At 35.6% G+C, this 23287-nt stretch overlaps 1 protein-coding gene across 6 annotated transcripts; it reads left to right on the top strand.

The window, feature by feature from the left end:
- Positions 1-381: 381 nt before the first annotated feature.
- On the top strand, positions 382-18595 carry LOC111444881 (histone-lysine N-methyltransferase ASHH2). 6 transcript variants are annotated; one of them, XM_023082984.1, is made up of 19 exons: positions 384-643; positions 790-950; positions 1037-3867; positions 4014-4215; positions 5094-5263; positions 5466-5554; positions 7438-7569; positions 7716-7832; positions 8153-8245; positions 8716-8793; positions 11029-11085; positions 12577-13396; positions 13478-13533; positions 13882-13961; positions 14157-14239; positions 14379-14458; positions 14836-14915; positions 16470-16515; positions 17028-18595. In XM_023082984.1, exons 3-19 carry the CDS (start codon positions 1041-1043, stop codon positions 18273-18275), a joined length of 6258 nt encoding a protein of 2085 aa, XP_022938752.1. In that variant the 5' UTR covers positions 384-643; positions 790-950; positions 1037-1040; the 3' UTR covers positions 18276-18595. The 6 variants fall into 6 exon arrangements, with proteins under 6 accessions (XP_022938753.1, XP_022938752.1, XP_022938750.1 ...); XM_023082983.1 differs by having other exon boundaries at positions 385-643; positions 1041-3867; XM_023082986.1 differs by having other exon boundaries at positions 385-643; positions 790-3456; positions 3532-3867.
- The last annotated feature ends 4692 nt before the right edge of the window (positions 18596-23287 follow it).

The raw sequence follows: 23287 nt of genomic DNA, 5'->3' as shown, positions 1-23287 counted from the left end.
AAAAAAAAAAAAAAAAAAAAAAAAAAAAAAAAAAAAAAAAAAAAAAAAAAAAAAAAAAAAAACTAAATTAATATAAAATACGCCAAATATTACCTCTATATATAGATATTTTTTTAAAAAAATGTTTAAGTAATATGTAAAGATTCGTTCCTGGTCAATTTAATTAAAAAAAAAAATTCAAAATATAGAGATAATAATAATGATTTAAAAAATGATAAATTTAATTATTTAAAAAAAAAAAGATAATATTAATAATTTGATATTAAAAAATATTGAACCCTAATATTTGTTTACACGAAATTTTGCTGGCCCGAATCTTTAGAAGTCATATGCAGGAGGAACCAGGAAGGGAGGTGATATTACGAAAATACCCCCAAGAGGTAGGATCAGAGCGTGTAGGGTTAAACGGTCTCTACCGACTACCAATCAACACCAAATTCCTTCTCTCGGTTCGGAACTCTCGTTGTTAGAACTTAGAACAACGTTTATAAGGCGTAAACAATCCCTCTTTGATTCTTTTTCTTTTTCTTTTTCTTTTTCTCTCTCTCTCTCTTCGCAAACGGAATTCGTAGGAGCAGCAATTTGGACGCCATTGAAAAACTGCGCAAGTTCATCCGTTTACTCAATTTCGTCTTCCCCCAAGGTAATTTGCCGTCTTTTTTTTCTTTCTGATTCCTTCTGACTTTTCTGTTTCTTTTTGTTTTCGATTTTGGCAGAACTCTGTGTTTTCCGCCGCGGATGTTTCTGCATTGCATTGGAAATTCTGAAATTAGGGTTTTAATGATGCAGAGAGTCCGGCTAGTGCCATTTTTGGTGGGTTATCTGCTCGTTGGAATTCCTCTTGAATGCGATGAGATTGTATTCTTGTTTTCTCCGGTTGTAGATGTTGTGAGCTAGCAGAACTGGGATTTGATTGAAGAAGATTGGTATACGCCTTTTACTTGTTTCGGGTTAGTCGCGTTTTTGTATGCTTCTATTTTGTTGCCGTATGCAATTTTTGAGTTATGGGTATCGATTGGTTTTCGTTATCGATAAGATAGATGGGATCATGTGATGACCCTGCTGTTATCGGAGAACCGGTTCGCGGCTCTATTACTCCGCTGTTCGGGTGTTCGAGTCAACCTCTTCCCAAGTATCAGTCACGCCAGGAGATGTCTTCCTTGCCATCCAATTCTAGTGACTGTCAGATGTTGGAACCAGATAGGGGACTGGGAGTGACTGCGACTAATATCTGCACGAATGCATCGGAGCCTGATACTGCAGGGGAGGATGGGACATCCAGAGGCTTCAAACATGCTGATACATTGCTATTGGATAAAAGGTTGGACTGTGATTCCGGCGATAGTGATCCCTGTTTAAATGAGGAGAACGAGGCTTGCAACGTGGGGAATGGAGCATTGAGCTTGGATATGAAAGAGTCTCAAGACGTTGATGATTTGGTTGATATTTTGGGCTGCAAAACTACCATGGAAATGATGTCTTTAGCTGGGTCATTAATGAATTCCGTTAAACCCGAAGGACTTGATAATAATAGTTGTATAATTGATGCTTCTGAAAAAGTTGAAAGCGGTGATATTGTAGAAAATGGTCCTCTTTTATCACGGATAGGTACTTGTACAGACGACTTAAAATCTCCTCACATCTGTGAAATTGTTTCTAGTTCAGCTTCTGCCGATGGATTGTCAAGTGATTTCATACATCAAAAACAGCTGGAAAATGATGGTGCTGGTTGTTCGTTTTCAGAGGTTGCAGACAGGTTAACTGAGGCTTTGGTTGAAATAGAAGCAGACATATTGAATGAGATGTCCCCTTTACAGAGTGATCAAATACTGCCAATACATATGGCACGATCAGTTGCCAATTGTGAACAATATATTTGCCAGATGGATGGGAAAGGCTTAAGTGGTACCTCTGGAGAAACAGTTAATGAATTTGCTGATATGAACAGCAATCCTGAATTGTGCTTGCAAATTTTGCCTTCACAAGGCTGCGAGAGGATTAGGGAATGCTTACAAGCTGATGATTCACCACTAACCATCCACTCTCCAGAGATTAATCGGTGTGATGAAAAGCATGACAGTAATTCCTTATCCAAGTACATTCCAGAAGTTGTGGAAGACGATTTTGTTGTCTTGACTGATAATAATGGTGATGGTGGACAACATATAGTACCTGATATGGAAAATAACTGCAATCTGGAGGAAGCCAGTATTCAAGAGAACACCAACTGTGTTGAGCTACTTGCATCCCCCTTGCCTTTTCAGCCCTTTAATTCTGAAAAATATGAATTTTATGGGATGTTGATTGGAGCAGATATGCCAATAAAGGATAATTCATGTAGTGTCAGTGATCAAGACAACAATGACACAGAGAAAGTTGGCCATGTTTCTGAAGTTAAATGTCCTGAAACAGTTCTCATGTCTTCTAAGAGGAGTGGCCGAAGGAGACCGTCAAGCCAAAAAAATGTGACAAAAAGGGCTTCCAGGAAAAGCAAAAAAATAGTGCCAGAACCGCTGATTTTTGACACAACAAGAAGAAGGAGAAGCTCTATATCTAGGCCAGCTCGTCCCTTGCCTTGGGGATCACTGGGCTTTATTATTCAGTCATTTGAAAAAATTGACGATGCTCTGGCAAATCAAAGCAAGAAGCAAGGGAATGAGAAATCTAAAGGTAATCAAGGAGGTACCAAGCGGAGTAAGAAACAGCCAAGTGAAAGTTCACATAGATCAAGAAAAGGGACCCAAGGAAAATGTGATACTTCAACTTCAACCAACCGTATTCGTTTGAAGGTTAAATTAGGGAAGAATGTGGGTCACAATTTTCTGAACATTGTGGTTCCTGAGATTGTTGATTCATCATTGTCTGCCAAGGGTATCAATTGCCATTATGGTAATGAATCATATTGGGAAGGTAATTTGGAATTTCCACCAAGTGTTGATGATCAAAAGCCTGAAGAGGGGTCTTTAAGAAAGATCTTCTGCTACAGCAAGAATGAGGATAAAGAAAAGAAATGTCCTGATGCTTCTGTTGTGAATGAACAATGTGCTAATAATGATTCAAGTTGCACCGTCACTATAGAGAAGTCATCTACAAAGCATGCAGATGATAATCTTTGTGTTTCCTCCCATATGGTTGAGCCTGTAGAAAGGGCAATTGATACCAGGAGTTTGGATCCTGGAACTTCACCTGATTCAGAAGTGATAAATTCGATGTTAGATATTCAAGTTGGAGCAATGCGTCAGGAAAAATTGCAGGACTCGGTGTTGCCATCTTTAGAAGATTTTGCTGCTTCTGGAAATGCTTCCAGCAGTAAGAAAGGAAGGAAGAAGGAGAAACCCTGTCAGGCAGTTAGTTGTTCTGATGAAGCTGGCACAGGTGCTTCGGCTTGCAATAACAGGTCCAAGTCATCAAAGAAGCATGGAAGAAGACTGAACGCGGACAATCAACTTGGTTCTGGTGAGACATTTACTTACAATGATGCGAATGTTGTAAACTACTCTTTAACTGTTAAGGAATTGTCTATTGATCAAGTGCCTTTGTCAACAGAGATTGAACTTCCAGAAGAGGCTTTGAAAGCAGATGGCATTCTCGAAGATAAAGAATGTTACAGAACAGATGTTGGCAGTGTGTTTCTTGAATCAGAGAATTCAAAAACATTTCTACCTTCTCAATCTGCAAGGAAGAAACATCCCAAAGGTTCAAAATCTATTAAAACAAGCAAAGGCAAGTCCAAGGCTCCTGGCTCAAAAAACAAAATAAAGAATGCTTCTAAAGAGAGGGTTTACCGACGGAAGTCTTTTAATAAGAGTATCAAGGAGGCTTTATGTGACCGAGTTGTTACTGAAACGGAAAGTCACCAAATAGTAGGTAATTTTACTTACACTTGCAGATGCAATCCTTCTCCTTCTCTGAACATGATTGTTGGAGATCTTTATGTTCTGTTTTTGTGCTAGATTATTGCTGACGCATTGGAAAAATTAAAATTTCTTTCTAATTCTATTTGAATGTTTTAGGAAATTACCTTGTAGATAAGCCCGAGAAAAGCAATGACATCATAGAATCCACAGTGGCAGTAAATTTGAATGTGGTACAGGGTGCTGTGAATGAGCAGTACATGCCTCCTCGCAATGCTTGGGTGCTCTGCGACGATTGTCATAAATGGCGACGCATACCAGCTTCTCTTGTGGATAGTTTAGGACATGCAAGTTGCACATGGTACACATTCATTAATCATATACCACTTGAAGGGGGACCATGAGTTTTATGTCTTCTTTAAATTGTTTAAACGTTCTCTTTTTATACTCACAATATGCATTAGAATATTAAATTGGATTCTCATGCAGCATCTTCATAAGTCAACATTCTACTATACCATTTGTACACGAGCAAACTTAGGAATAGGGGGATTTTTAACTAAGTCTGGGTGTTGATAAGCAAATATGGGTTGGGAGTTGGGCAAATGCCAACTTTTTGTCTTGTTAGGTTGCTTACTCTTTGAGCTACCCTCTATTTTTATGTAGTCTTTTTTTTCTTGTTGCAAAATGTATATAAATATGCACCAATTTATTTTTTCCTGGAAATAGAATGTTCAGGGTATTACCTATTGACATATTTCCTCTGTTTCTGGGATATTATTGAACTTATGAGAGAAGGACCACGTCAAACCATATGCCAGGCTGGTGCTAAATGGAGTTCCATGTTTTTTCACTTCATCCTGTTTCCTTGATATTGTAAAAGTTTTCTAATTTAACTTCAATAAACCTCATGTCGTTATAATCTTTTCTCGATGTGGAACGCATCTTGTTCATAATTTTTGAATAAGCTCTCTGCAAATTAATGCAGTTGAAATTGTTATTTTTTGGTATCCTCAAGTCTTTAGTTCATCAAATCTGTTTGCTTTTCACGCATTTTTTACTTTCCTTTTTCTAGAACCAATATTCTACAATGATTTTTTTTTTTGTAACTCCCTTGTATTGGGGCATATTTTTCCCTTTTTCTTTTTGGTAATTTCCCAACATCAATGAAATTGTTTATTATCAGTACACACACAGATATATAGACACTTTTTAATTTATAGTTGTTTGTGTTTGAAGGACCTGTAAGGACAATGTGGACAAGGCTTTTGCTGACTGCTCAATCCCACAAGAGAAGTCTAATGCAGAGATTAATGCGGAGTTGGAAATATCAGATGAATCTGGGGAAGAAAATGCTTCTAATAAAAGGCTAACTTATAGGGAATTAGATAGTTTTCATCCAACAACAGGTACTTGGATCTAGCTGGGGATGCCGTTTTAGTATTATGAAGTTCAGAATTAATTTACATTTTCCCTTGGGGAGTCCATCAATAATAATAATAATAATAATAATAGTAGTAGTAGTAGTAGTAGTAGTAGTAGTAAATACTTCTGTAGTCCAGTATCCTGCAATTCTGATTGTCGAAATGTGACTCCTGTACTTGTTTGCAGTGACTGCTGTTCCTCAAGAGAACAAATTTACTTCCATTAGCAGCAATCACTTTTTGCACCGCAGTCGTAAAACTCAGACTATTGATGAGGTGCATTTTTCGAAATGATTTTTTCATCTTGATAGATGATTATTAAGATTTTTATGCATGTAATTCAAAGTAGGTTTAACTTGTATGTCCAAATTGATCTAGTGTATTAGTTGGGAAACTTGGAAATTCGAAGTTGGATGATTTCATATTCTTGTGCCTTCAATAATGGAAATTTTTGTTGTGTTCTCACGTTCTTGATTTTCCTGAGTGTTCTCTTTAGCTATGTTGCTTTGGCTAGTGTTCAACACCTAGCCTTTTTCCATACCAATATTTTTTTTATTTGGAAGAGTTTGGGTTGTTTCTTCTAATTTATTTCATACAACCCTTCCATCAAATTGGGGTCACCTGTAAAGTTATTATTTTTTCCTTGAATAAAGAACTTGTCAACAAACTAGAAAGGGACAAGGTAGGAGATGTAGGATCTCCTTGTACTACTAAGAGCAATTTAGGAAAGACAGTTAAGTTAGTTTTAATGAAAAAAGGAGTACAAAAGTCTTTTGATAGGTAACTTAATTTTGAAGCTAGGTAATAAGAGTATTATGAGTTCTAGAAAATCCCTGTAAACATCCTCGAAAGTCTCCTATTTCCTTCTAGCCGAAGGCGTCAGTCCTTGCAAGCACTAGATTGGTTCACTAATCTTCTCCTTTCTCATAACACTGTGGGCAAGCAAATTCTACTGCTGAAGATCGCAAGTCTTTCCTGGATAGCACTAGCACATACAAAAGTGATTTAGAACCTCCATTCAATATTGAACAGGTACCAAGGAGAATAAAAAGCTGACTTTTGATCCACAAATTTCCAGTACATGGGTAGCCTGCACCAGTGTGAGAGGGACAAGTGAAAACTTTTTCTTCTGAATTTGTTTTTCAGTTGATTTTTTTCTCTGGAACTAAGAGCAGATAAAAGATTAACGAAGTTGGTTGGTGGTTTCTTTTGTTTTCTATTGCTTTTGCACCGCTCTTTATCCTCTATGTGCCTTTGTTTTCGTAGTTCATATTTTTTAATTTGAAGTTTCCTTTCTCATAAATTTCTACCAAGTAGAGGGTGCACGTATTGTTTTCTTGTAGGGAAGAATATTTGAAAATGGAACTTGTCACTGCAATGCAGTTAGATTTAATAAGGCTGGGTACAATCTATATTATTCGTTTGTTTTTGATAAGACAGTCGAGAGTACATATAAATATAAATATATATATACTTCTTTTTGATAAGAGACAATTTCATTGATGATTGAAATTTACAAAAGATGTATAATCCATGGTGTTTACAAAAGACCTTCCCAATTTGCAATGAGGGAGCTATAACTATAGGAAGTACATATATTTTTTTTGATAAGACAGTCTACAGTATATTGTACTTCACAAAGTTGATTTGAAAAGTTCAAGAATGCAATTTGAAACTTTGACTGTGCTTGTGGTAGTATATCTAGAGGAATGCTTACTGCACATAGAATGCACAGGAAATCTTCAACAAAACTTCAACTAATGACAAGCATGCAGTGTATGGAATTGATGTTCTAATGCACCTAAATCATGATCATGCTACTTTTTAAAGTTTTGTTGCTGATGCTGCTTCATCTGTTAGTCCTATTGTTGATATCTTAGATGTCATTTTCTTTTCTTATAGGATGGGAATAAAATTAGCAATCTACCCTTTTGCTGGAATAAAAGTGTAATTTTGTTATCTTTCTTGTTCAATTTTTTTGGCAAGGCAAATGTGTTCGTTCTGGTTTTAATATTTTGTAGTTCTTAGTCTTATCATAATTTGTCAGTGAAACCACCTTTTGAAGTTTAAGTGGCCAATTAGGTTACGAGATTGAATACGTCTAGGTCAATACTATATTGTCCTGATTTTTTTTTTTAATTTTCATAAATCTTAAACAGATAATGGTTTGTCATTGCAAACCAGCTTTGGATGGTCGATTAGGTTGTGGAGATGAATGCTTGAATCGAATGCTCAATATTGAATGCGTTCGAGGTACATGCCCTTGCGGGGACCTTTGTTCTAATCAACAGGTTTAGCAACTTTTTCTTAGAGCTCTAAATTTATCTCTCTTTTATTTATTATCTATTATTTTTTCAATTTTTTTTTAAATCTTTTCTGTAAAGTAAATCGAGTCCTGATGAAAGGGTGTTTTTATTTTTTGAATGCATGGTTTCAGTTCCAGAAGCGCAAGTATGCTAAATTACGGTGGTTGCGATGCGGAAAGAAGGGTTATGGGCTACAGTCAGTTGAGGATATATCGAAAGGACAGTTTCTCATTGAGTATGTTGGAGAGGTAATTGTGAAGTATATCCATAGTTCAAGACATTCTGTAGGATGGTCTACCATGATCTTCGGTTGCTTTCCATGTATCCTGAAAGTAGCATGTATATTTCTTGCTTTGTTTGTTATCTATCATGTTGATTGGATGTGCTGGTAATAAACTATTATATTTGTAGGACCAATAATGTAATCTCCTTTATGAATTCACTCTTTCAGCTGAATTAAAAAATTGTGCAACAGTGTGAATATGTCCATGAATATATGAAGCTCTAGGTTGAATTTGCATAAGATTCTGTATGATTGAACCAATGCTGAATTATTCGGTCTATACAGGTCCTTGACATGCATGCTTATGAGGCACGTCAAAAGGAGTATGCATTGAACGGTCATCGACATTTTTACTTCATGACACTAGATGGCAGTGAGGTTGAATCTTCATCTTCTTTTCTAATATCCTCTTGGTGTTATTATCTTGGATTGGAGGCCTTTTATTTTTAATCTAGTTTGGGCTAGCCTCTTTCAATGGGCTGTCTTTTTAATATGCCTTTCTGTATTCTTTCAATTTTAAGCTTTATTTCTCTTTTGGCTCCCTTGCAATGTTTTAGATTCTTACTTGTTTAATTTCTTTCCCACCCCTTTGAAAAAGAAACAAAAAAGGAACATGTTGAAGGAATCTATTTTTTCCTACTCCAGGACATCTTTTAAGTAATGATTTAAGAATATAATTATGTCTTAATTACTGCAAGGTAAGAATGATTTTTATTCCTATACTGTCCTAGACTACTGAAGAGGAACTGATATGCAGGCCACTTCTCTTAATAGCGTCCTTTTCCCCTTCATTTCCCCATTGGTGAAAGTTATTTCAAGTCTGTAATCCGTCTATTTGTGTTTTACAGGTCATAGATGCATGTGGAAAGGGAAATTTGGGGCGTTTCATTAACCACAGTTGTGATCCAAATTGCCGCACGGAGAAGGTTTATACCTAATTCACTGAGCATTTTTGCATATTATTCTTATAAAAAATCATTGTAGCGTACTATTACATTTTCTTGGTAAAATGATGTCTTTTTTTTTTTTGGAAGTATTTTCACCCTATAAGTAGGTCTTAATTCTGCAGGGGCATATTGATGCCTTGTGTGCTCCGAAGGTTTTGGCCCATTGGTTGAGGAAAGACTTTTGTAGCCTGATTACTGAGTGTCAATAGGGTTTTTATGGCGAAGAGATAGATTCCGGATCAATTTCTTATGATTAATGAGGCGATTGAGGATTGTAGGAGTTGTTAACATGAAGTTTTTTTTAGTGTTATTTTTAAGATTGATTTTGAAAAAGCTTACAATTATGTAGATTGAGATTTCTTAGAGAAGGTGCTTTCGAAGAAAGGTTTTGGTTCCAAGTGGAGATTTTGGATTTATAGTTGCATAAACTATGCTTGATATTCTATTATGGTGGATGGTAGGCCTGGAGGTAAGAGCTTTGCTTTCTTTGGACAAGGTGATTCTCTTTCTCCATTACTTTTATTCTTTTATTGTCGATTGTGGACAACCTTAGTAGGATGGTCTCTTGGGGAATGGAGAAGGGTGTTTTTGAGGGGTTGAAGATGGGAAGGCATTGATAGGTTGCATCTCCTGCATCTTCCGTTGTCTGATGACATGATTTTTTTACCCTGGTAGGGAAGATTCCTTCGTAAACATTATTCACTTTCAGTTGGTCTTTGATAGCATCTCTGGTTTAAAGATTAGTAAAGGTAAGTGTTCAATAATTAGTTTAAATTATGATCATACCAAGCTGGGTAATTGGGTCGTCGGATGGTAGCTGTTCTTCTTCTTATCTAGGCCTTCCCTTTTGAGGTAGGTGGACCCTCGATCTTGAGCAGAGTTCTGGCTTCCTTTTGTAATTTAGGATCTTCATGTAGATTATTAAGATTATAGAGAAGTTTATGAGAGACTTTTAAAGAGTTAGGAGGAAGAAGGGTTCTCATATGGTCAGCTGGAAGGTGCAACGAGACTGTTGGAACTTGGGGGGTTGGATATAGGTAATTTGAGATTGCACAATAACAATCTGTTGGTTTAGTGATTATCATTAATAAGAAAACCCCTCCAAGGACTTGCAGACCCAATAACAAATCTCCCTTTTGCCTGGAGTAACAGAAAATCCCAGAAGCACCACAACATCTTCCACCTCCCTACCTAGCAAGGGATGACAAAGAGAAGAAAAAGATACTCGAGAAAGACAAAACAGAAGCTACATAATGAAACCTCATAGAGGACAAATGGTATTAATAAGGGAGGAAGGTACACAGCACAAGGGACTATTACCCACCCAATAATCTCCCAAAATAGGTATTCAAACCGTTTTGCAAATTGAAATAAAAAAAAAAATAAAAAAGAGAAAAGGAAACCAGGAGAGCGAGCTGTCCAAGGACTCCCAAATGTGCCTTTTAACCTACGACCTAAAGCCCACTCACAATTACGGCACTATCCTAATGGGTAGCTTAGATGTGTACCATATAATCTACACACAACCTATACGTGCGAGTATGGACTCACCAGTCAGTTTACACACCTCTGGCCCCTTTTCTTGTCGGGCGAGCCTGCTCTGGTAGCTCCTTATGTCGGACACCCATTAGAATTAGTAACCGTCACGGTAGCATTATGTGAAACATAATGATACTTCACCTGCTTAGTGGTGTACGCGTCCATACCCTCGTGATGGAATTGGGGTATCCCCCAATGCATGAGGTTCCAATATTTTTCCATTTTCAACATCCTCATCCTATTTTTCCGTTTTTTTGTTGAGGGATCCTAGCTATGAGTAGTCCATTCTCTAGAAGAGGTTTTGGTCGTGAAGGAGCCCTAGCTATGAGTAGTCCATTCTCTAGAATCCCTTCAATCATAAAGATAGCTAGACGACCAGCAATCCTTTGAAGAAATTTCTTTTGAAAACTTATGGTTGTTTCATCTGTTTTGTGTATTTACTTTGCATGTCAACCAACCTTGATTGTTAACATTTGTTTGAGATTTTTAATAATTCTGTGTTGGCCAGGTTAGTTCCTACTTTCTATCGCAATGGGGACTTTTATTTTTCAAAATTTTACTGCCAGTAAAAGCAGTACTAACAACTTAAACATTAAATTTCAGAGAGTTATGGGAGAATTTACGATTTTTTAGTTCTCTCTTCTTTTTATTCTTATTTTCTTGGCTTTGGAACAGTGGATGGTGAATGGAGAAATCTGCATTGGGCTCTTTGCACTAAGGGATATTAAGAAGGTATATTTACTGTTTCCTTTTGCTACCTTCGTTTTCATATATTTACTGTTTACTGACTCATGGATATTCATTCTGTTGACTGAATCATTATCAGAATGAATATCCATGTGATATGATTTGGAGGACTTTTGGTTGATAGTAACGGCATCATTTTAAATGAGAAGAGTAGGGACTGTGTGGTGGTTGTTGATAAAGTTGGGTTTGATGCTTTTTTTTATTTTATATATTTTTTATTATAAGTATAACACTTAAGTAATGCTCTAATTGGAGCGTGTTCTTTTAAGCTTCTAGGGTTGGAATTTGGTTGCCTCTTCTGTAAGACATTTTACTACGTCAATGGGAAGGAGTGTGCGTGTGTTTTTCTTAATCTTTAAAAGACCAGTAGCTTTTGACTCAATGGTAGAAACTCATTCTGTAACCTCCAACTGTTTAGGGCTCTTGAAATGCCATTATTGGATGGTTTATTTATTTACCATTTTTCTATCATTTCCTGCAGTTGAAATTACATTGATAAAACATTTTTGTCTCTCTCTTGTTATAAAGTATATGCCCCTTTCCACAGCCATAGTTTCAGTGTTCTTTGGGATGAAAAAAACGTTGCGATGAAAAATTGGCATCAGATTACACTATATCTGCTTGTTTTTCAAAAAGTAAATTGAAGCCATGCTGTAAACAAATTAGTTTCGGCGACATTATTCACAGAAGCAAGATCATGTGATCCATAACTTTTTATAGTTCTCTTCTGATATTGACAGTCGAGTCTCGCGTAGAATATCTTTTTCACTTGATCCTGTAATTATCAGTATGGATGAATGAAACTTAACAACCTTGATGTTTCCATCCTTATCTTTGATATATTTTCTTTAAATTTATCCTTCCCTTGAATGTTTTCCCCAAATTTTTTGGTTGATTTGGACATTCGTGCATTTATTGTTCAAAACTCGATATCTGATACTTTGGTATCTTTTTGGTCAGTAACGGCCTTTTTTCTTTTCATTTTCTTGTTTTCTTCCCATTTCTTTTGTCTATGTAAACAAATTTTAATAAGAATATAGGCGTACATTTCTTATATCTATATATATATATATATATATAAGAAACAAAGGCGTATATTCCTCAAAAGATGGTAAAAGAACAACCTAGAGGCGCAGGGTAGAGATAACTCCGAAGTTTAATAAGAATAAATAGAATGTTTTAAAATTGGCATCACTTATTCAAGACAATAGTTGGTAAGTTTCTTTCATCTGAACCATAGTTATAAATTAAGGAATACACTTATTTAGCGGTCACATGCATTTCTTTGGTAGTTAGCAATCTTGATTGGCTGTGACAGATATGTTTGGAGTTCCAAACCTTTTCTTGCGTACTTCTTTATTTACTGAAGAGTACTCTTGCTTTTTATGTGAATTTTGTCAATGCTTAATCAATTTCTTGTTTGTGCCTTAGACATTAGCAAGAAGTCATATCCTCTCCATTTATTTACTGTTTCAGGGTGAAGAGGTGACATTTGACTACAATTATGTAAGGGTATTTGGGGCTGCTGCAAAAAAATGTTATTGTGGTTCTTTCCAATGTCGAGGTTACATAGGTGGAGACCCCCTCAATTCTGAGGTCATTATTCAAAGTGATTCAGATGAAGAATTTCCAGAACCAGTGATGCTTCGTCCAGATGGTAGAAGTTGGAATAATAACTTGCCAACTGCAGTTAGTTTGTTGGATGGTGTTAAAAAGCAACCCTCAGAGCATATAAAAGGGGTTAGGGATAAGAAAGATCAACCTATCAGAACTGCTGTCGAATCTAAGATTTCAGATGAAAAAGAGGATACTCCTAAGCTTTCTGCCTCGAAGATTTCAGAAGCAAAAGAGGATCCTCTTAACCTTTCTGCCTCTACAATTTCACCATTGCACAGTTCGTTGGAATTCGAAGACTCAAAGGTAGCATCACCTACTCCATTGGCTGATATTACCCATCAGACTGAAGATGTGACGAGCCAACCTGTGTTTGTGGATCAGCCAGAAATATCTCCTGGTGACAATAATTCTGACAAAAATACATGCTCTATTGAGCAGGAGGCAAAGTTATCAGTTGCTGAAATTGATGCTCGTAAGAAGTCTAAGCTGGATGCTGTTGAAGATAAGAAAGTATATATAAAGTCGCATCTTCGGATGAAAACATCGCGTAAACCAGGTTCCATCAAGAAAGGAAAAGTTAGCTCTGTAGAAAAAGTTCAAATAACTAACAGGCCCCAGATTTCCTCTGTAAAGCCCAAGCGATTGGTAGATGGTTCTCCTGGTAACCGCTTTGAAGCAGGTTAGTCATATTTGGAATACTAGCTGTAGCTTAAATAGCTGTGTCGTGCTTATTAATGGTTAATGGTATTTAATACTTCAGTTGAGGAGAAGCTTAATGAACTCCTGGATGCTGAAGGGGGAATTAGCAAAAGAAAAGTGAGTCGTCATAACTTTCCGCATGTCGACTTGTGAATTTTCTGCTATTCTATCGGTTTTATTTGCCGGTGGCAATGAATGGTTAATGCGCTCTTTTATGCTTTACCATCAGCTGCTTAGTCGTCATATAATTTTGCTGTGTTTTTTTTCTTCATGGATCAGAGTATTGGTTTCTGTTGATGTAGCATATTCTTCTGTACTTTTGTTCTTTCTTGATAAAAAGGTGTTGTTTTTACTCAAACCCAAAGGAAAAAAAAAAGTGGATTTGCATCTGCTGCAGTGTGCTCATTTTTCGTTCAGAGATTTTGCAGTGTTCACGTACTCATAAGCTTTTTCTTCCCCTAACAGGACGCCCCTAAAGGATACTTAAAGCTTCTTCTCCTGACTGCTGCATCAGGTGCAAGTGCCAGCGGTGAAGCAATCCAGAGGTTGCCTCAAATTATTAATATATTTTTTGATGTTCCAAATTATGAACAGTCATTTATGTTATGCATCTGATAGTATTAAATGAAGCCATTCAGAGGTTGCCTTAAATTATTATTATATTTTTTATGTTCCAAATTATGAACAGTGATTTATGTTATGTATCTGATAGTATTGAATGCTTTTTTTTCTTTTTACAGCAATCGAGATCTGTCAATGATCCTTGATGCTCTTTTGAAGACAAAGTCACGAGTAGTACTGACTGACATAATAAACAAAAACGGTAGAGTTTCCCCCAGTCTATTGTTATTTTTCATTTTCTATTTTTGTGGTCTTTGAGTATAATTTCTGTTGCCTTCTTGTCGTACTATTTGGTTTATAGAATATCATAAACTGATTATGCACCTTTTTTTTGCTCTCAGGTTTGCGGATGCTGCATAACATAATGAAGCAATATAGAAGTGACTTCAAAAAGATACCGATTCTTCGGAAGCTTTTGAAGGTAGTACATTTGATGGCAATCCCAAATTCTGTCGTATTGAGGTTTACTTTCAGTACAAAAAAGAAAAAAAAAACATCAAACTGTGTTGTTACATTTAAGCTTTTCCTGACGAAAATGATCAGATTTTGCAGGATTGCATTGAATTTGGAGTTAAATGACTTATCTGATATATCAAATTTAAAAGTCTATATTACTAAATTTTGTATTTTCTTTTCTTTTCTCCTTAACATCCAAACACAAAAATTTGATTAGGTTCATTTAAAAAAAAATTCGTTCCAAACAGTTCTTTATCTTTAAATCATCTTTCAGATTTTAAATCATTTATTGAATTTTTTTTTATTCCAAACGGAGGATTTAATTATCAAACTCTTCTGCAGGTCCTAGAATACTTGGTTATGAGAGAGATACTCACCTCAGAGCATATTAATGGAGGTCCTCCTTGCCCTGGAATGGAAAGGTTAGAGATTGTGATGCTTAATTTCAAACAGTCATTTCCTAGTCATTATGCTGATAGTGGTGATCCATGTGGTAGTTTAAATTTGTTGAGATGTGCTAATGAAGACTTCAGTTTCTTCATGATGTCTACTTTTTCTTTGCCTTTTAAAGTTTTTAATAAAGGACGTTCATCATGAAGATATTATCAAAGGTATTAATATTTTTTTAAGATGAGAAATAAAATACTCTAAAGATGAAGAATACAGGAGATAAGAATTCCTGATTTATCACCTAGGAACTCTGAAGCTTAACCATTCACTCTTTCCAATTAAAATATTTATCTACAAAAGGTTCTTGGAATGTTCTATTCCTTTCAAACCAAAGTTCTGAAGGAGAACTTTTATAGCGTTGGTACCTCAAATCCTCTTTTTCTCGTTGAAAGATACCTGAGGACTCGATCCACCAACTATCTGAAATGTTGGGAGGGCCAATGTAGTGACCAAGACTACCTTTTTCTGATCATGATGGCTTTTTTTCCCTTTGCCTGGCACACAAAATTCAAGTGACCTTTATTCGGGGGTTCCTGTTTGGAGAAGAATGGCCTCAGGCTTTGCTTCTTCTTGAGGCTCATTTATCCATACTGATCCAAAAAGAACTTGATCATTCGAGAAATTCTTTAATCTGAATTCCGAATGTGACACTTCCCCTCGGATCTACTAGTTGTCTTGTTTGCTATAGCTTGAATCCGCGATCGTCTGAGTCTCCTTCCGACAAAAATACTGGCTGCTTAAACATTGTAAGACATTGAACCGTTTCTCTTGTGAACACTGATCATCAGTGGCATAGTAATGGAGAAGGTAATAGCCGAAATATGATTCGTTTAGGCTAGAGCGCCAAATCCACCATATATATTACACGGGTTTGCCGAGCTCTTTGAAAGCATTCAGCTCTCAAATCATTTTGTAGGAGCATGGTGACAAGAGGACTGGTTATTACGGGATTAGATCAATCAACCCCCCCAAACCAACTTTCTTTTTTGACAAAATCAACTGAAAGGTGGCTTGAATGGGAAAACTTGATCTATGTTTTCTTTGATCATTCTAGAAAAGCACCATTGAGAACATCAAAGAGTTTGGGCAATGAAGACCACCACTTGAGACAGATTTACAATTAAAGAAGATATGATCCACTGTCTCATTACATTTTTTGCACAAAATGCACCAGCTAGGAGAAATTGGGATATTAGGTTGACGTTTCAGCTATTCAATTGAGTGAATTCCTCTATAGCATAGAGACAAATGAAAAAATTGATTCTCTTAGGAGCTCATGATTTCCAGATTAATCACAAATGAGAAAAATTTATAAGTGATACCCATTATCCATTTTTTTTCCATGCTTTCGGAGCTTTATAAACAATTTCCAATCCACTCTTTAATTGGTCTCTTCAAGATCAACTTTGATTGCTCAACTTTCTTTTTCTTTTCCTCCACTTCCTTTGCAATTAGATTGATCTTATTAGAAAATTTGCTTCCTTTTGTCAATTGTGCAAATTAAAATTTGCTTCCTTTTTGTGCAGCTTAAGGGACTCTTTACTGTCGCTGACAGAGCATGATGACAAACAGGTATCATTTACAAATTATTAGAGTATTGATTGACCTATTCCGTAAAGAGCATTATTGCAAAAAGTAGTAGAGTATAAGAACTTCAACTACAAATGAAAGTTCAATATAAAAATATATATCTGGTTCTGTGAAAGGGCTTCCCATAGCTTGACTATATTAAAGAGTGAAATCACAAAAAGGGCAATAAGACATTTTACTCAAATGAATGATCTATGCAAATGTCACTCAATCACGGTTCACATATTCTATTTGCAATGTATCGAGAAAAGAGTAATTACTTTAAGACCTCCAGTATACTCAAAGATGGTGGTAAAAATGATCTTTATTTCAAGTGTGCTGCATCTAGACAATTTTCTAAAGAACGCCACTAATACTCTTTATTGAAAATGTCCAAAAACATTCAAATATAATTCACGATCCTTTTCCTTTAAAATGGAAAGTCATAGCGAGGTATTATGTCTGGCCAAAAGCTACCGAAGTTCAGTTTTGATTAGTTAAGCATGGATGTGTAGGTACATCAAATTGCTCGAAGTTTTCGGGACAGATGGTTCCCCAGACATACCAGAAAATTTGTTTACTCTGAGAGGGAGGATGGAAGATTGGAAGTTTACAGGGGTTCAAACTGCAGTAGGTTTACAGCATCACACAGTTATCGGCGTGATCAGGATTCCAGACCCACAGATGCAATTGATTGTGTGAAACAGTCAATGTCTACATCTCTACCAGATGCTCATCCTGCAGAGGTCTGTACTATGGCTTCCACAGCTGGTCACTCATTGAATGGACAAAAAGTCTGTAAGCGTAAGAGTCGATGGGATCAGCCTGCAGACACAAGCCTAGATCTGAGATCCAAGGAGCAGAAGCTTGAATCAAAATCTGTGCAGCAATTCAATTCCAGCCAATTAAGTAGTGTTGGAGTGGTGTCAATGCTGATAGACAAGGTAAACAGTGATGATAAGGATTTCTCCCTCTCTGATTCTGTTGGAGTACGTGGTAGCCAAGACGATGATATCAGGGCAGACAGTGCAGTGCAGAACATCCCTGAAGATATTCCTCCTGGATTTTCTCCCTTCAGTCTCCCCGTGGCTTCTTCAAGTGCTTTTTCAACAGTTTTAGATCCTCCCCGACAGAGTATTGGCAAATTGAGTAGTGCTTTTTCCACGGTTGGGTACCCACAGGAAAAATTCATTTCTTGCTTGCCTGTGTCCTATGGAATTCCGTTTTCTATTGTTGAGCAATGTGGAACGTCCCGTGCAGAGAATCTGGAGTGTTGGGATGTTGCTCCTGGAGTGCCTTTTCATCCTTTTCCACCCCTACCACCATATCCCCGAGGTAAGCGAGGCCCACCTACGTCTGCCTGTGGTACTGCAGTTGAACAATCTTCTCAAGAAATGCAGGTCAACTGCCATGATTCTCGAACTTCTTTCTCAGAAGAAAACCCTCCTAGTACAAGTAATTACCAACAGGATTCATGCAATCTATCAAACATCCAACAAACATCGAAACGAGCAAAGGAATCATCGTATGACTTGGGAAGAAAGTACTTTAGGCAGGAAAAGTGGCGTAATACAAAGTTTGCCCCCCCGAGAACGGATCAGTGGGGATACCAGGGGAACTTCAGAAGTGGGGTGAGCACTCCAGGTGATGACAATATACCCAACGAAGGGATAAGTCTATATTGCTCAGATGAAGCAAGCGGTAGAGGGGATAAAGCTAATGATGATTTTTATCAGCATTTGCAGAACCAAAATCAGCGTTGAGTCGTAGGAAACTCTTGATGAAATTTCAATAGAATCCAATGTATTCTCAGTTCTTTTTCTTATTTAGGTTTGATACTACTCAATGGAAGGTTTCTTCAACTTCAGTATGGTAGTGCTCTTACTCCAGCATTAGTAGTACTATGCATGAGGTTGATCTTTGCTTCCATCAGCATATGAGGTTTTGGATCTTTATCCATCAATCAACACCTCAAATAGGTAGGCATTCTTATTTGTAAATCATTTTCTCACTAAAATTAAATTGTGACGTGCAATGGTTAAAGATCCCGAGAAAATAAAATCTTAATTGATTCTTGCTGTCATTTGCCTTTTATTATTGGAGGTTCAAAATAGTTCTTCATTTTCCCTTCAAGCTGTTTCACTTATTCTGCAACATGACCCATGTCGGATGAGAGTACTTGAGCATTTGTATGAATGAACGCCGCTTTTATTTTTAACTTCTATTTGGAACATAGGTAATGATTTATTAAAAGCTCTTCGTCTATAGTTGCGCACGATTCTGTATTTATAAAGCTGTTCTTATCGGGGTGGATTGGAACAAGTTGCTAAATGGAGTTATCTCATCACTATTCACGAGGGAAATTTTGCATTACCGATGAAAACGGTCTGCAGCATGAATTCTTCTCAGGTACTCTCTTATGTCTACCAAATAATGTGAGGTTATATTTTCTAAGCCAACTGCGAAGTTGTATGAATGACTGTAGGTAGGACTCTTGCAGTAGATAACCCTTCATTTTGTTTTGATATTCTAATTAATGTGTCTTTGCAAATTATTGTTCTATAATATTTTAGTTTTTACTCAGAGTTCTGATGACTTTCTTTTTCCATTCTGTTATTTCTGCTTTCCGTTGGTTTCTCCTCTTTCCTGCGGATGATTAATCATGAAGTTCTTGTTCTACATATATTGAATGGTTCTTGTGGGATTGATTCATTTTGTTCTCTCCAGGTCGTTGACCTCTTACATATAAGGTATCTATGTACTTCTTGTGATCGTGAAGAAGTGTTCTAAATTTGATGTGCATAGTAACTTTGCTAGCATTATTTGGTCTCACGTTCTTTTCAATATTATACGTAATTTTTTCTATTCTGTTCATCAATTTATAGCTGTTAATATATTTTATTATGAAACCCAGGTTCCAAATTTATCAGGTAAATCCCTGAATGATGAAAAACATACTTGGAAGTGATTTAGACCCTGAAAGAAAGTAATTTTAGACATATTTGGAAGTGGTTAGAGGATTGCTTCTTTTCAGTTTTGTGGGGTATTTTAGATGGAGAAGAACAATAGGATTTTTAGGGAGGTAGAGAAAATGAGTGGGGCAGTTTGAGAAATGACCAGGAACAATGCCATGTTTCTATCTGTCTGTCTCTTTCAACCCTCCTTCAATCAGTCCAATGCAGGGTTACGAGAAGAGGGAGGGGGTTACTGCTTACGGATACAAGGAAGAGAACCTGGCTGCTTACAGGATTAGCTGACTACGTTGGGTATACTGGGAGGTCCTGCGGAAAAATAGCTCGACGCCAGGATGATAAGAAGCTTTAACACCTCTAATTCTTATTACTTTTCAATATTCAATATAGAAAACATAAAATAAAATGAAAAGGTCGTCTTATTCAAAGACGACGCTAGATATCTATAATTATCATTATATATTATCATCAATACTATATAACTGCTCAGAAACATTGTCTGATTAGAAATTTCAGATATTTTCGTCCCGTTTTTAGCAATTTTTCTCTTAAACAATATCAGGTACGTGCAAAAACTTAGTAGTATTGTATGTTGAATAGATTGAAGTGTAAGAAGATCGGGTTTCGTTTTCGGGTGGTTAAAAGTTCTTGGTTGGTTGGTTGATTGATATTCCATTGAAAGGTGAGGGAAGGATTGAGAAATAAGGGTGAGAAGTTGTTTGGTGGTTAATGAATGAAGTAGGAATGATTTGAGTTAACTGCCGCAATGGCTCGTGCTTGCCTTCTAGAATGCCTCTATGTCCAATTTGAACATAGTTTAGTTGTTTAGCATATAGCTTTAATATCAATAGGTCAGAGTTTTCAAGCTTTTCACTCCAAAATTCAATGAAATAAACTAAAAAATCGTCTGATGATTAAATTAGAGATTCAATCAGTCATCCTCATTTTTATTGTATTAAAACGTGTAACAATACTTAGAACTCAAAACGAGTCATTGCAATGAAAAACAAACTCAAAAGAACAATTATTGTCATGATTTAGTCGATGATTGACCACTTCATTAAATAATACAATGTGAGTTTGACCTTCCTTTGGCTCTACTTTCTTCTGATTCTCAATGAGCCATTTGGCTCACGCCATGAGACACCTATTCAGTCATATGATATGAATACGAAAGTATGCACTTTCGCTTCCCTCTTCCACATTGAATTACAGGTAGAGAAAACCAGCCACTCGAATATGAAATTTCACCTCGGCCATCAATAGGTTTAGCCATGACGTTTATAACACGACCAAAATAAGCCTCGCTTACTAGTATCCGAGCAATTCTTCCCATTACTTTTACAGAATGTCCCGCCTGTATCAGCAAACCATCACCCAATGCCTATAGTACCCTCTTCAAATTCCACTAATTCACCTGCCATTACTTCATCAAGACCATAAATACAAGCAATGTCGCCTACTTGAAGTACAATACCGGTATTTACAATATTATATTGCTCAATACGTTCACGGATAATATTACTAATTTATAAAAAAAACTTTAAATATATATATATATATATAAATATATAATCCATAAATATCTACCAAGAAAGGAAAATACATTAGACAAGCAATTGGGGATAAGAATCCAACTATAATATCTTTGTAGTCCCATAAAGTGGTAAATGATCTCTATTTATTAGCCAATAATTGTGGGATAGGGTTAGCAGAACGGACGGTGAGATCTTAGACGTCGATCCTTGAAAGCGAGTGCCACGTCGACCATCATCAGATCTTTCACAATATTGAGCTACATTTTATTTTTTTTATTCAAAAATATTCACCCACATTTATTACGTCATATCTTCGGATATTTAATTATATTATTGTTTGTTATTATGTGTAATACTAATTCCTTCAAATTATTATTTCTATATTAATAGCAACCGACACCAAACGCTTCTTTTGGCTTTACATTTTATGTGAAAACCCTTTTTCCTTCTTAAAAAAATATATTTAAATTTAAAAAAAAAAAGTAATTTTAACTCAATTATTGAAAATATTTTATTATTGATCATAATATTAACGTATTAAACGTCCACCCTCCACGTGGTTGAACTTAAAATTCCATAATAATCTTACTAATAATACTCGGAGAATTAAAATAATTTATTTATTTGAATAAAATAACCAAAAAGATAATTTAGCATCAACCTTTTTATGAAAAGTGAGATTTACTTTTAATTTATTAATAATTTTAAATATAATTTAAGCATCAACCTTTTATGAAAAGTGGGTTTTTTAAAAAATTAATTAATAATTTTAAATATAGTTAGTAAAATTAGGGCCACCGAAAATAGAATTAAATGCAGTAGGTGACCCCCTCCCATAATGTTTTATTTATTTAGAAAAATAAATAAATAAATGGGTGGGCAGGATTTTTAATACTACGAGCACGTGAAACCCACGGACTTTTTATTTATTAATTTATTATTTGTTTTTGTGGATATAAATCCACGTAATTTCACCCACCGACACCTTTATTTTCTTTATAATTTCATATTTCTAATATTTTTATTAATTTATTTATTTATAAATTTACGTTATACAAGTTACTTCAATTTCCAAGATCTATTTAATTTCTTAATTATAATTTTTTTTAATTCTAATAAATTAGTATTGTTAATTAGGTAATTTAAACAAAATACCAATTTTAGCATGACAGATCATCACGATAATTAAATATAATACTATGGATTAAATACCCAAATCATCCTTAATTAAATTTATAACTTATAATAGGTAATTTAACCTATTTTAAGCAAAATTTAAATTCAAGTTGAAATTTATTAAGGTTTAAGAATTATTTATTCAATATAAAATTAATTTCTATTTTTAAAATTTTGTATCTAATTTTTTGGTTAATTATTAAACCTAAAATTTAATTTTAGAAATATATTAAACGTAAAATCTAAAAAATTAAAATGTATTAAATACTTTTTAAAATATTAAAAAATATATATATATTTAATTTACATTTGATTGTTTGATGACGTGATAATAATCCGTTAACGTGGATCAAGTAAAACTACTGGCAGTGATGCACGTGGGCGGCAGCTTGGGTGCACGTGATACGAAGGGCCCACAGAGCAGAGTCTTCTCGCGTGGAACCCGCCACGTGTGTGGAATCACGTGATGATGATTTAGAAGACGCTAGCGTGGCACCGTTACGGAGGGTGGGTTTTGCCGACGTCATCAATTTAATCGATTGGACTTCGCGCCAACTCCGTATCCCACGAGTCGACCTCCCATATCGCCGCTGTCTGGTATGCCCTTGCCGCCACCAATATTTAATTTAATATTTTCACTTTTTATCTTTCCACGTCGGAAATTATTTTCACTTTTTTTTTATTTACAAAAAAAATTATCTCATATTTAATTAATAAGAAATAATAAAATTTAACCTCACTATTAGTAGATATTGTCAATTTTGTCCTATTACGTATCTCTGTCAATCTCATGATTTTAAAACGCATCTTATAAATAAAGCAGATCTAGCCCTATTTTAACTACTGTCTCGCACGGTTCGGTGACTAGCTCTGATATCATTTATTATAAATGATATCAGATTCAGACATTGAGTAGTGTGTTAGGGAGGACACTGACCCCCAAGAGATAAATTGGAAGATCTCGCATTGGTTGGAGAGGAGAACGAAACATTTCTTTCCCTAACAGACACGTTTTAAAATTATAAAATTGACAGCTGATGAAAATAAATAATATCTACTAAGGTAAGTTTGAGCTGTTACACACTTAAA

This window comes from Cucurbita moschata, unplaced genomic scaffold (assembly GCF_002738365.1).
Source record: "Cucurbita moschata cultivar Rifu unplaced genomic scaffold, Cmos_1.0 Cmo_Scf00007, whole genome shotgun sequence".
NCBI lineage: Eukaryota > Viridiplantae > Streptophyta > Magnoliopsida > Cucurbitales > Cucurbitaceae > Cucurbita > Cucurbita moschata.
This window is presented reverse-complemented; position numbering and strand designations above follow the sequence as displayed.

What these genes read in the sequence shown, in the direction of transcription:
- LOC111444881 (XM_023082984.1), top strand. Translation starts at nt 1,041, where the DNA reads ATGGGATCATGTGATGACCCTGCTGTTATCGGAGAACCGGTTCGCGGC. An exon ending in TAGTTTTCATCCAACAACAG is followed by an intron (nt 5,264 to 5,465) that starts GTACTTGGATCT and finishes ACTTGTTTGCAG; the next exon opens with TGACTGCTGTTCCTCAAGAG. An exon ending in TGACATAATAAACAAAAACG is followed by an intron (nt 14,240 to 14,378) that starts GTAGAGTTTCCC and finishes TTTTGCTCTCAG; the next exon opens with GTTTGCGGATGCTGCATAAC.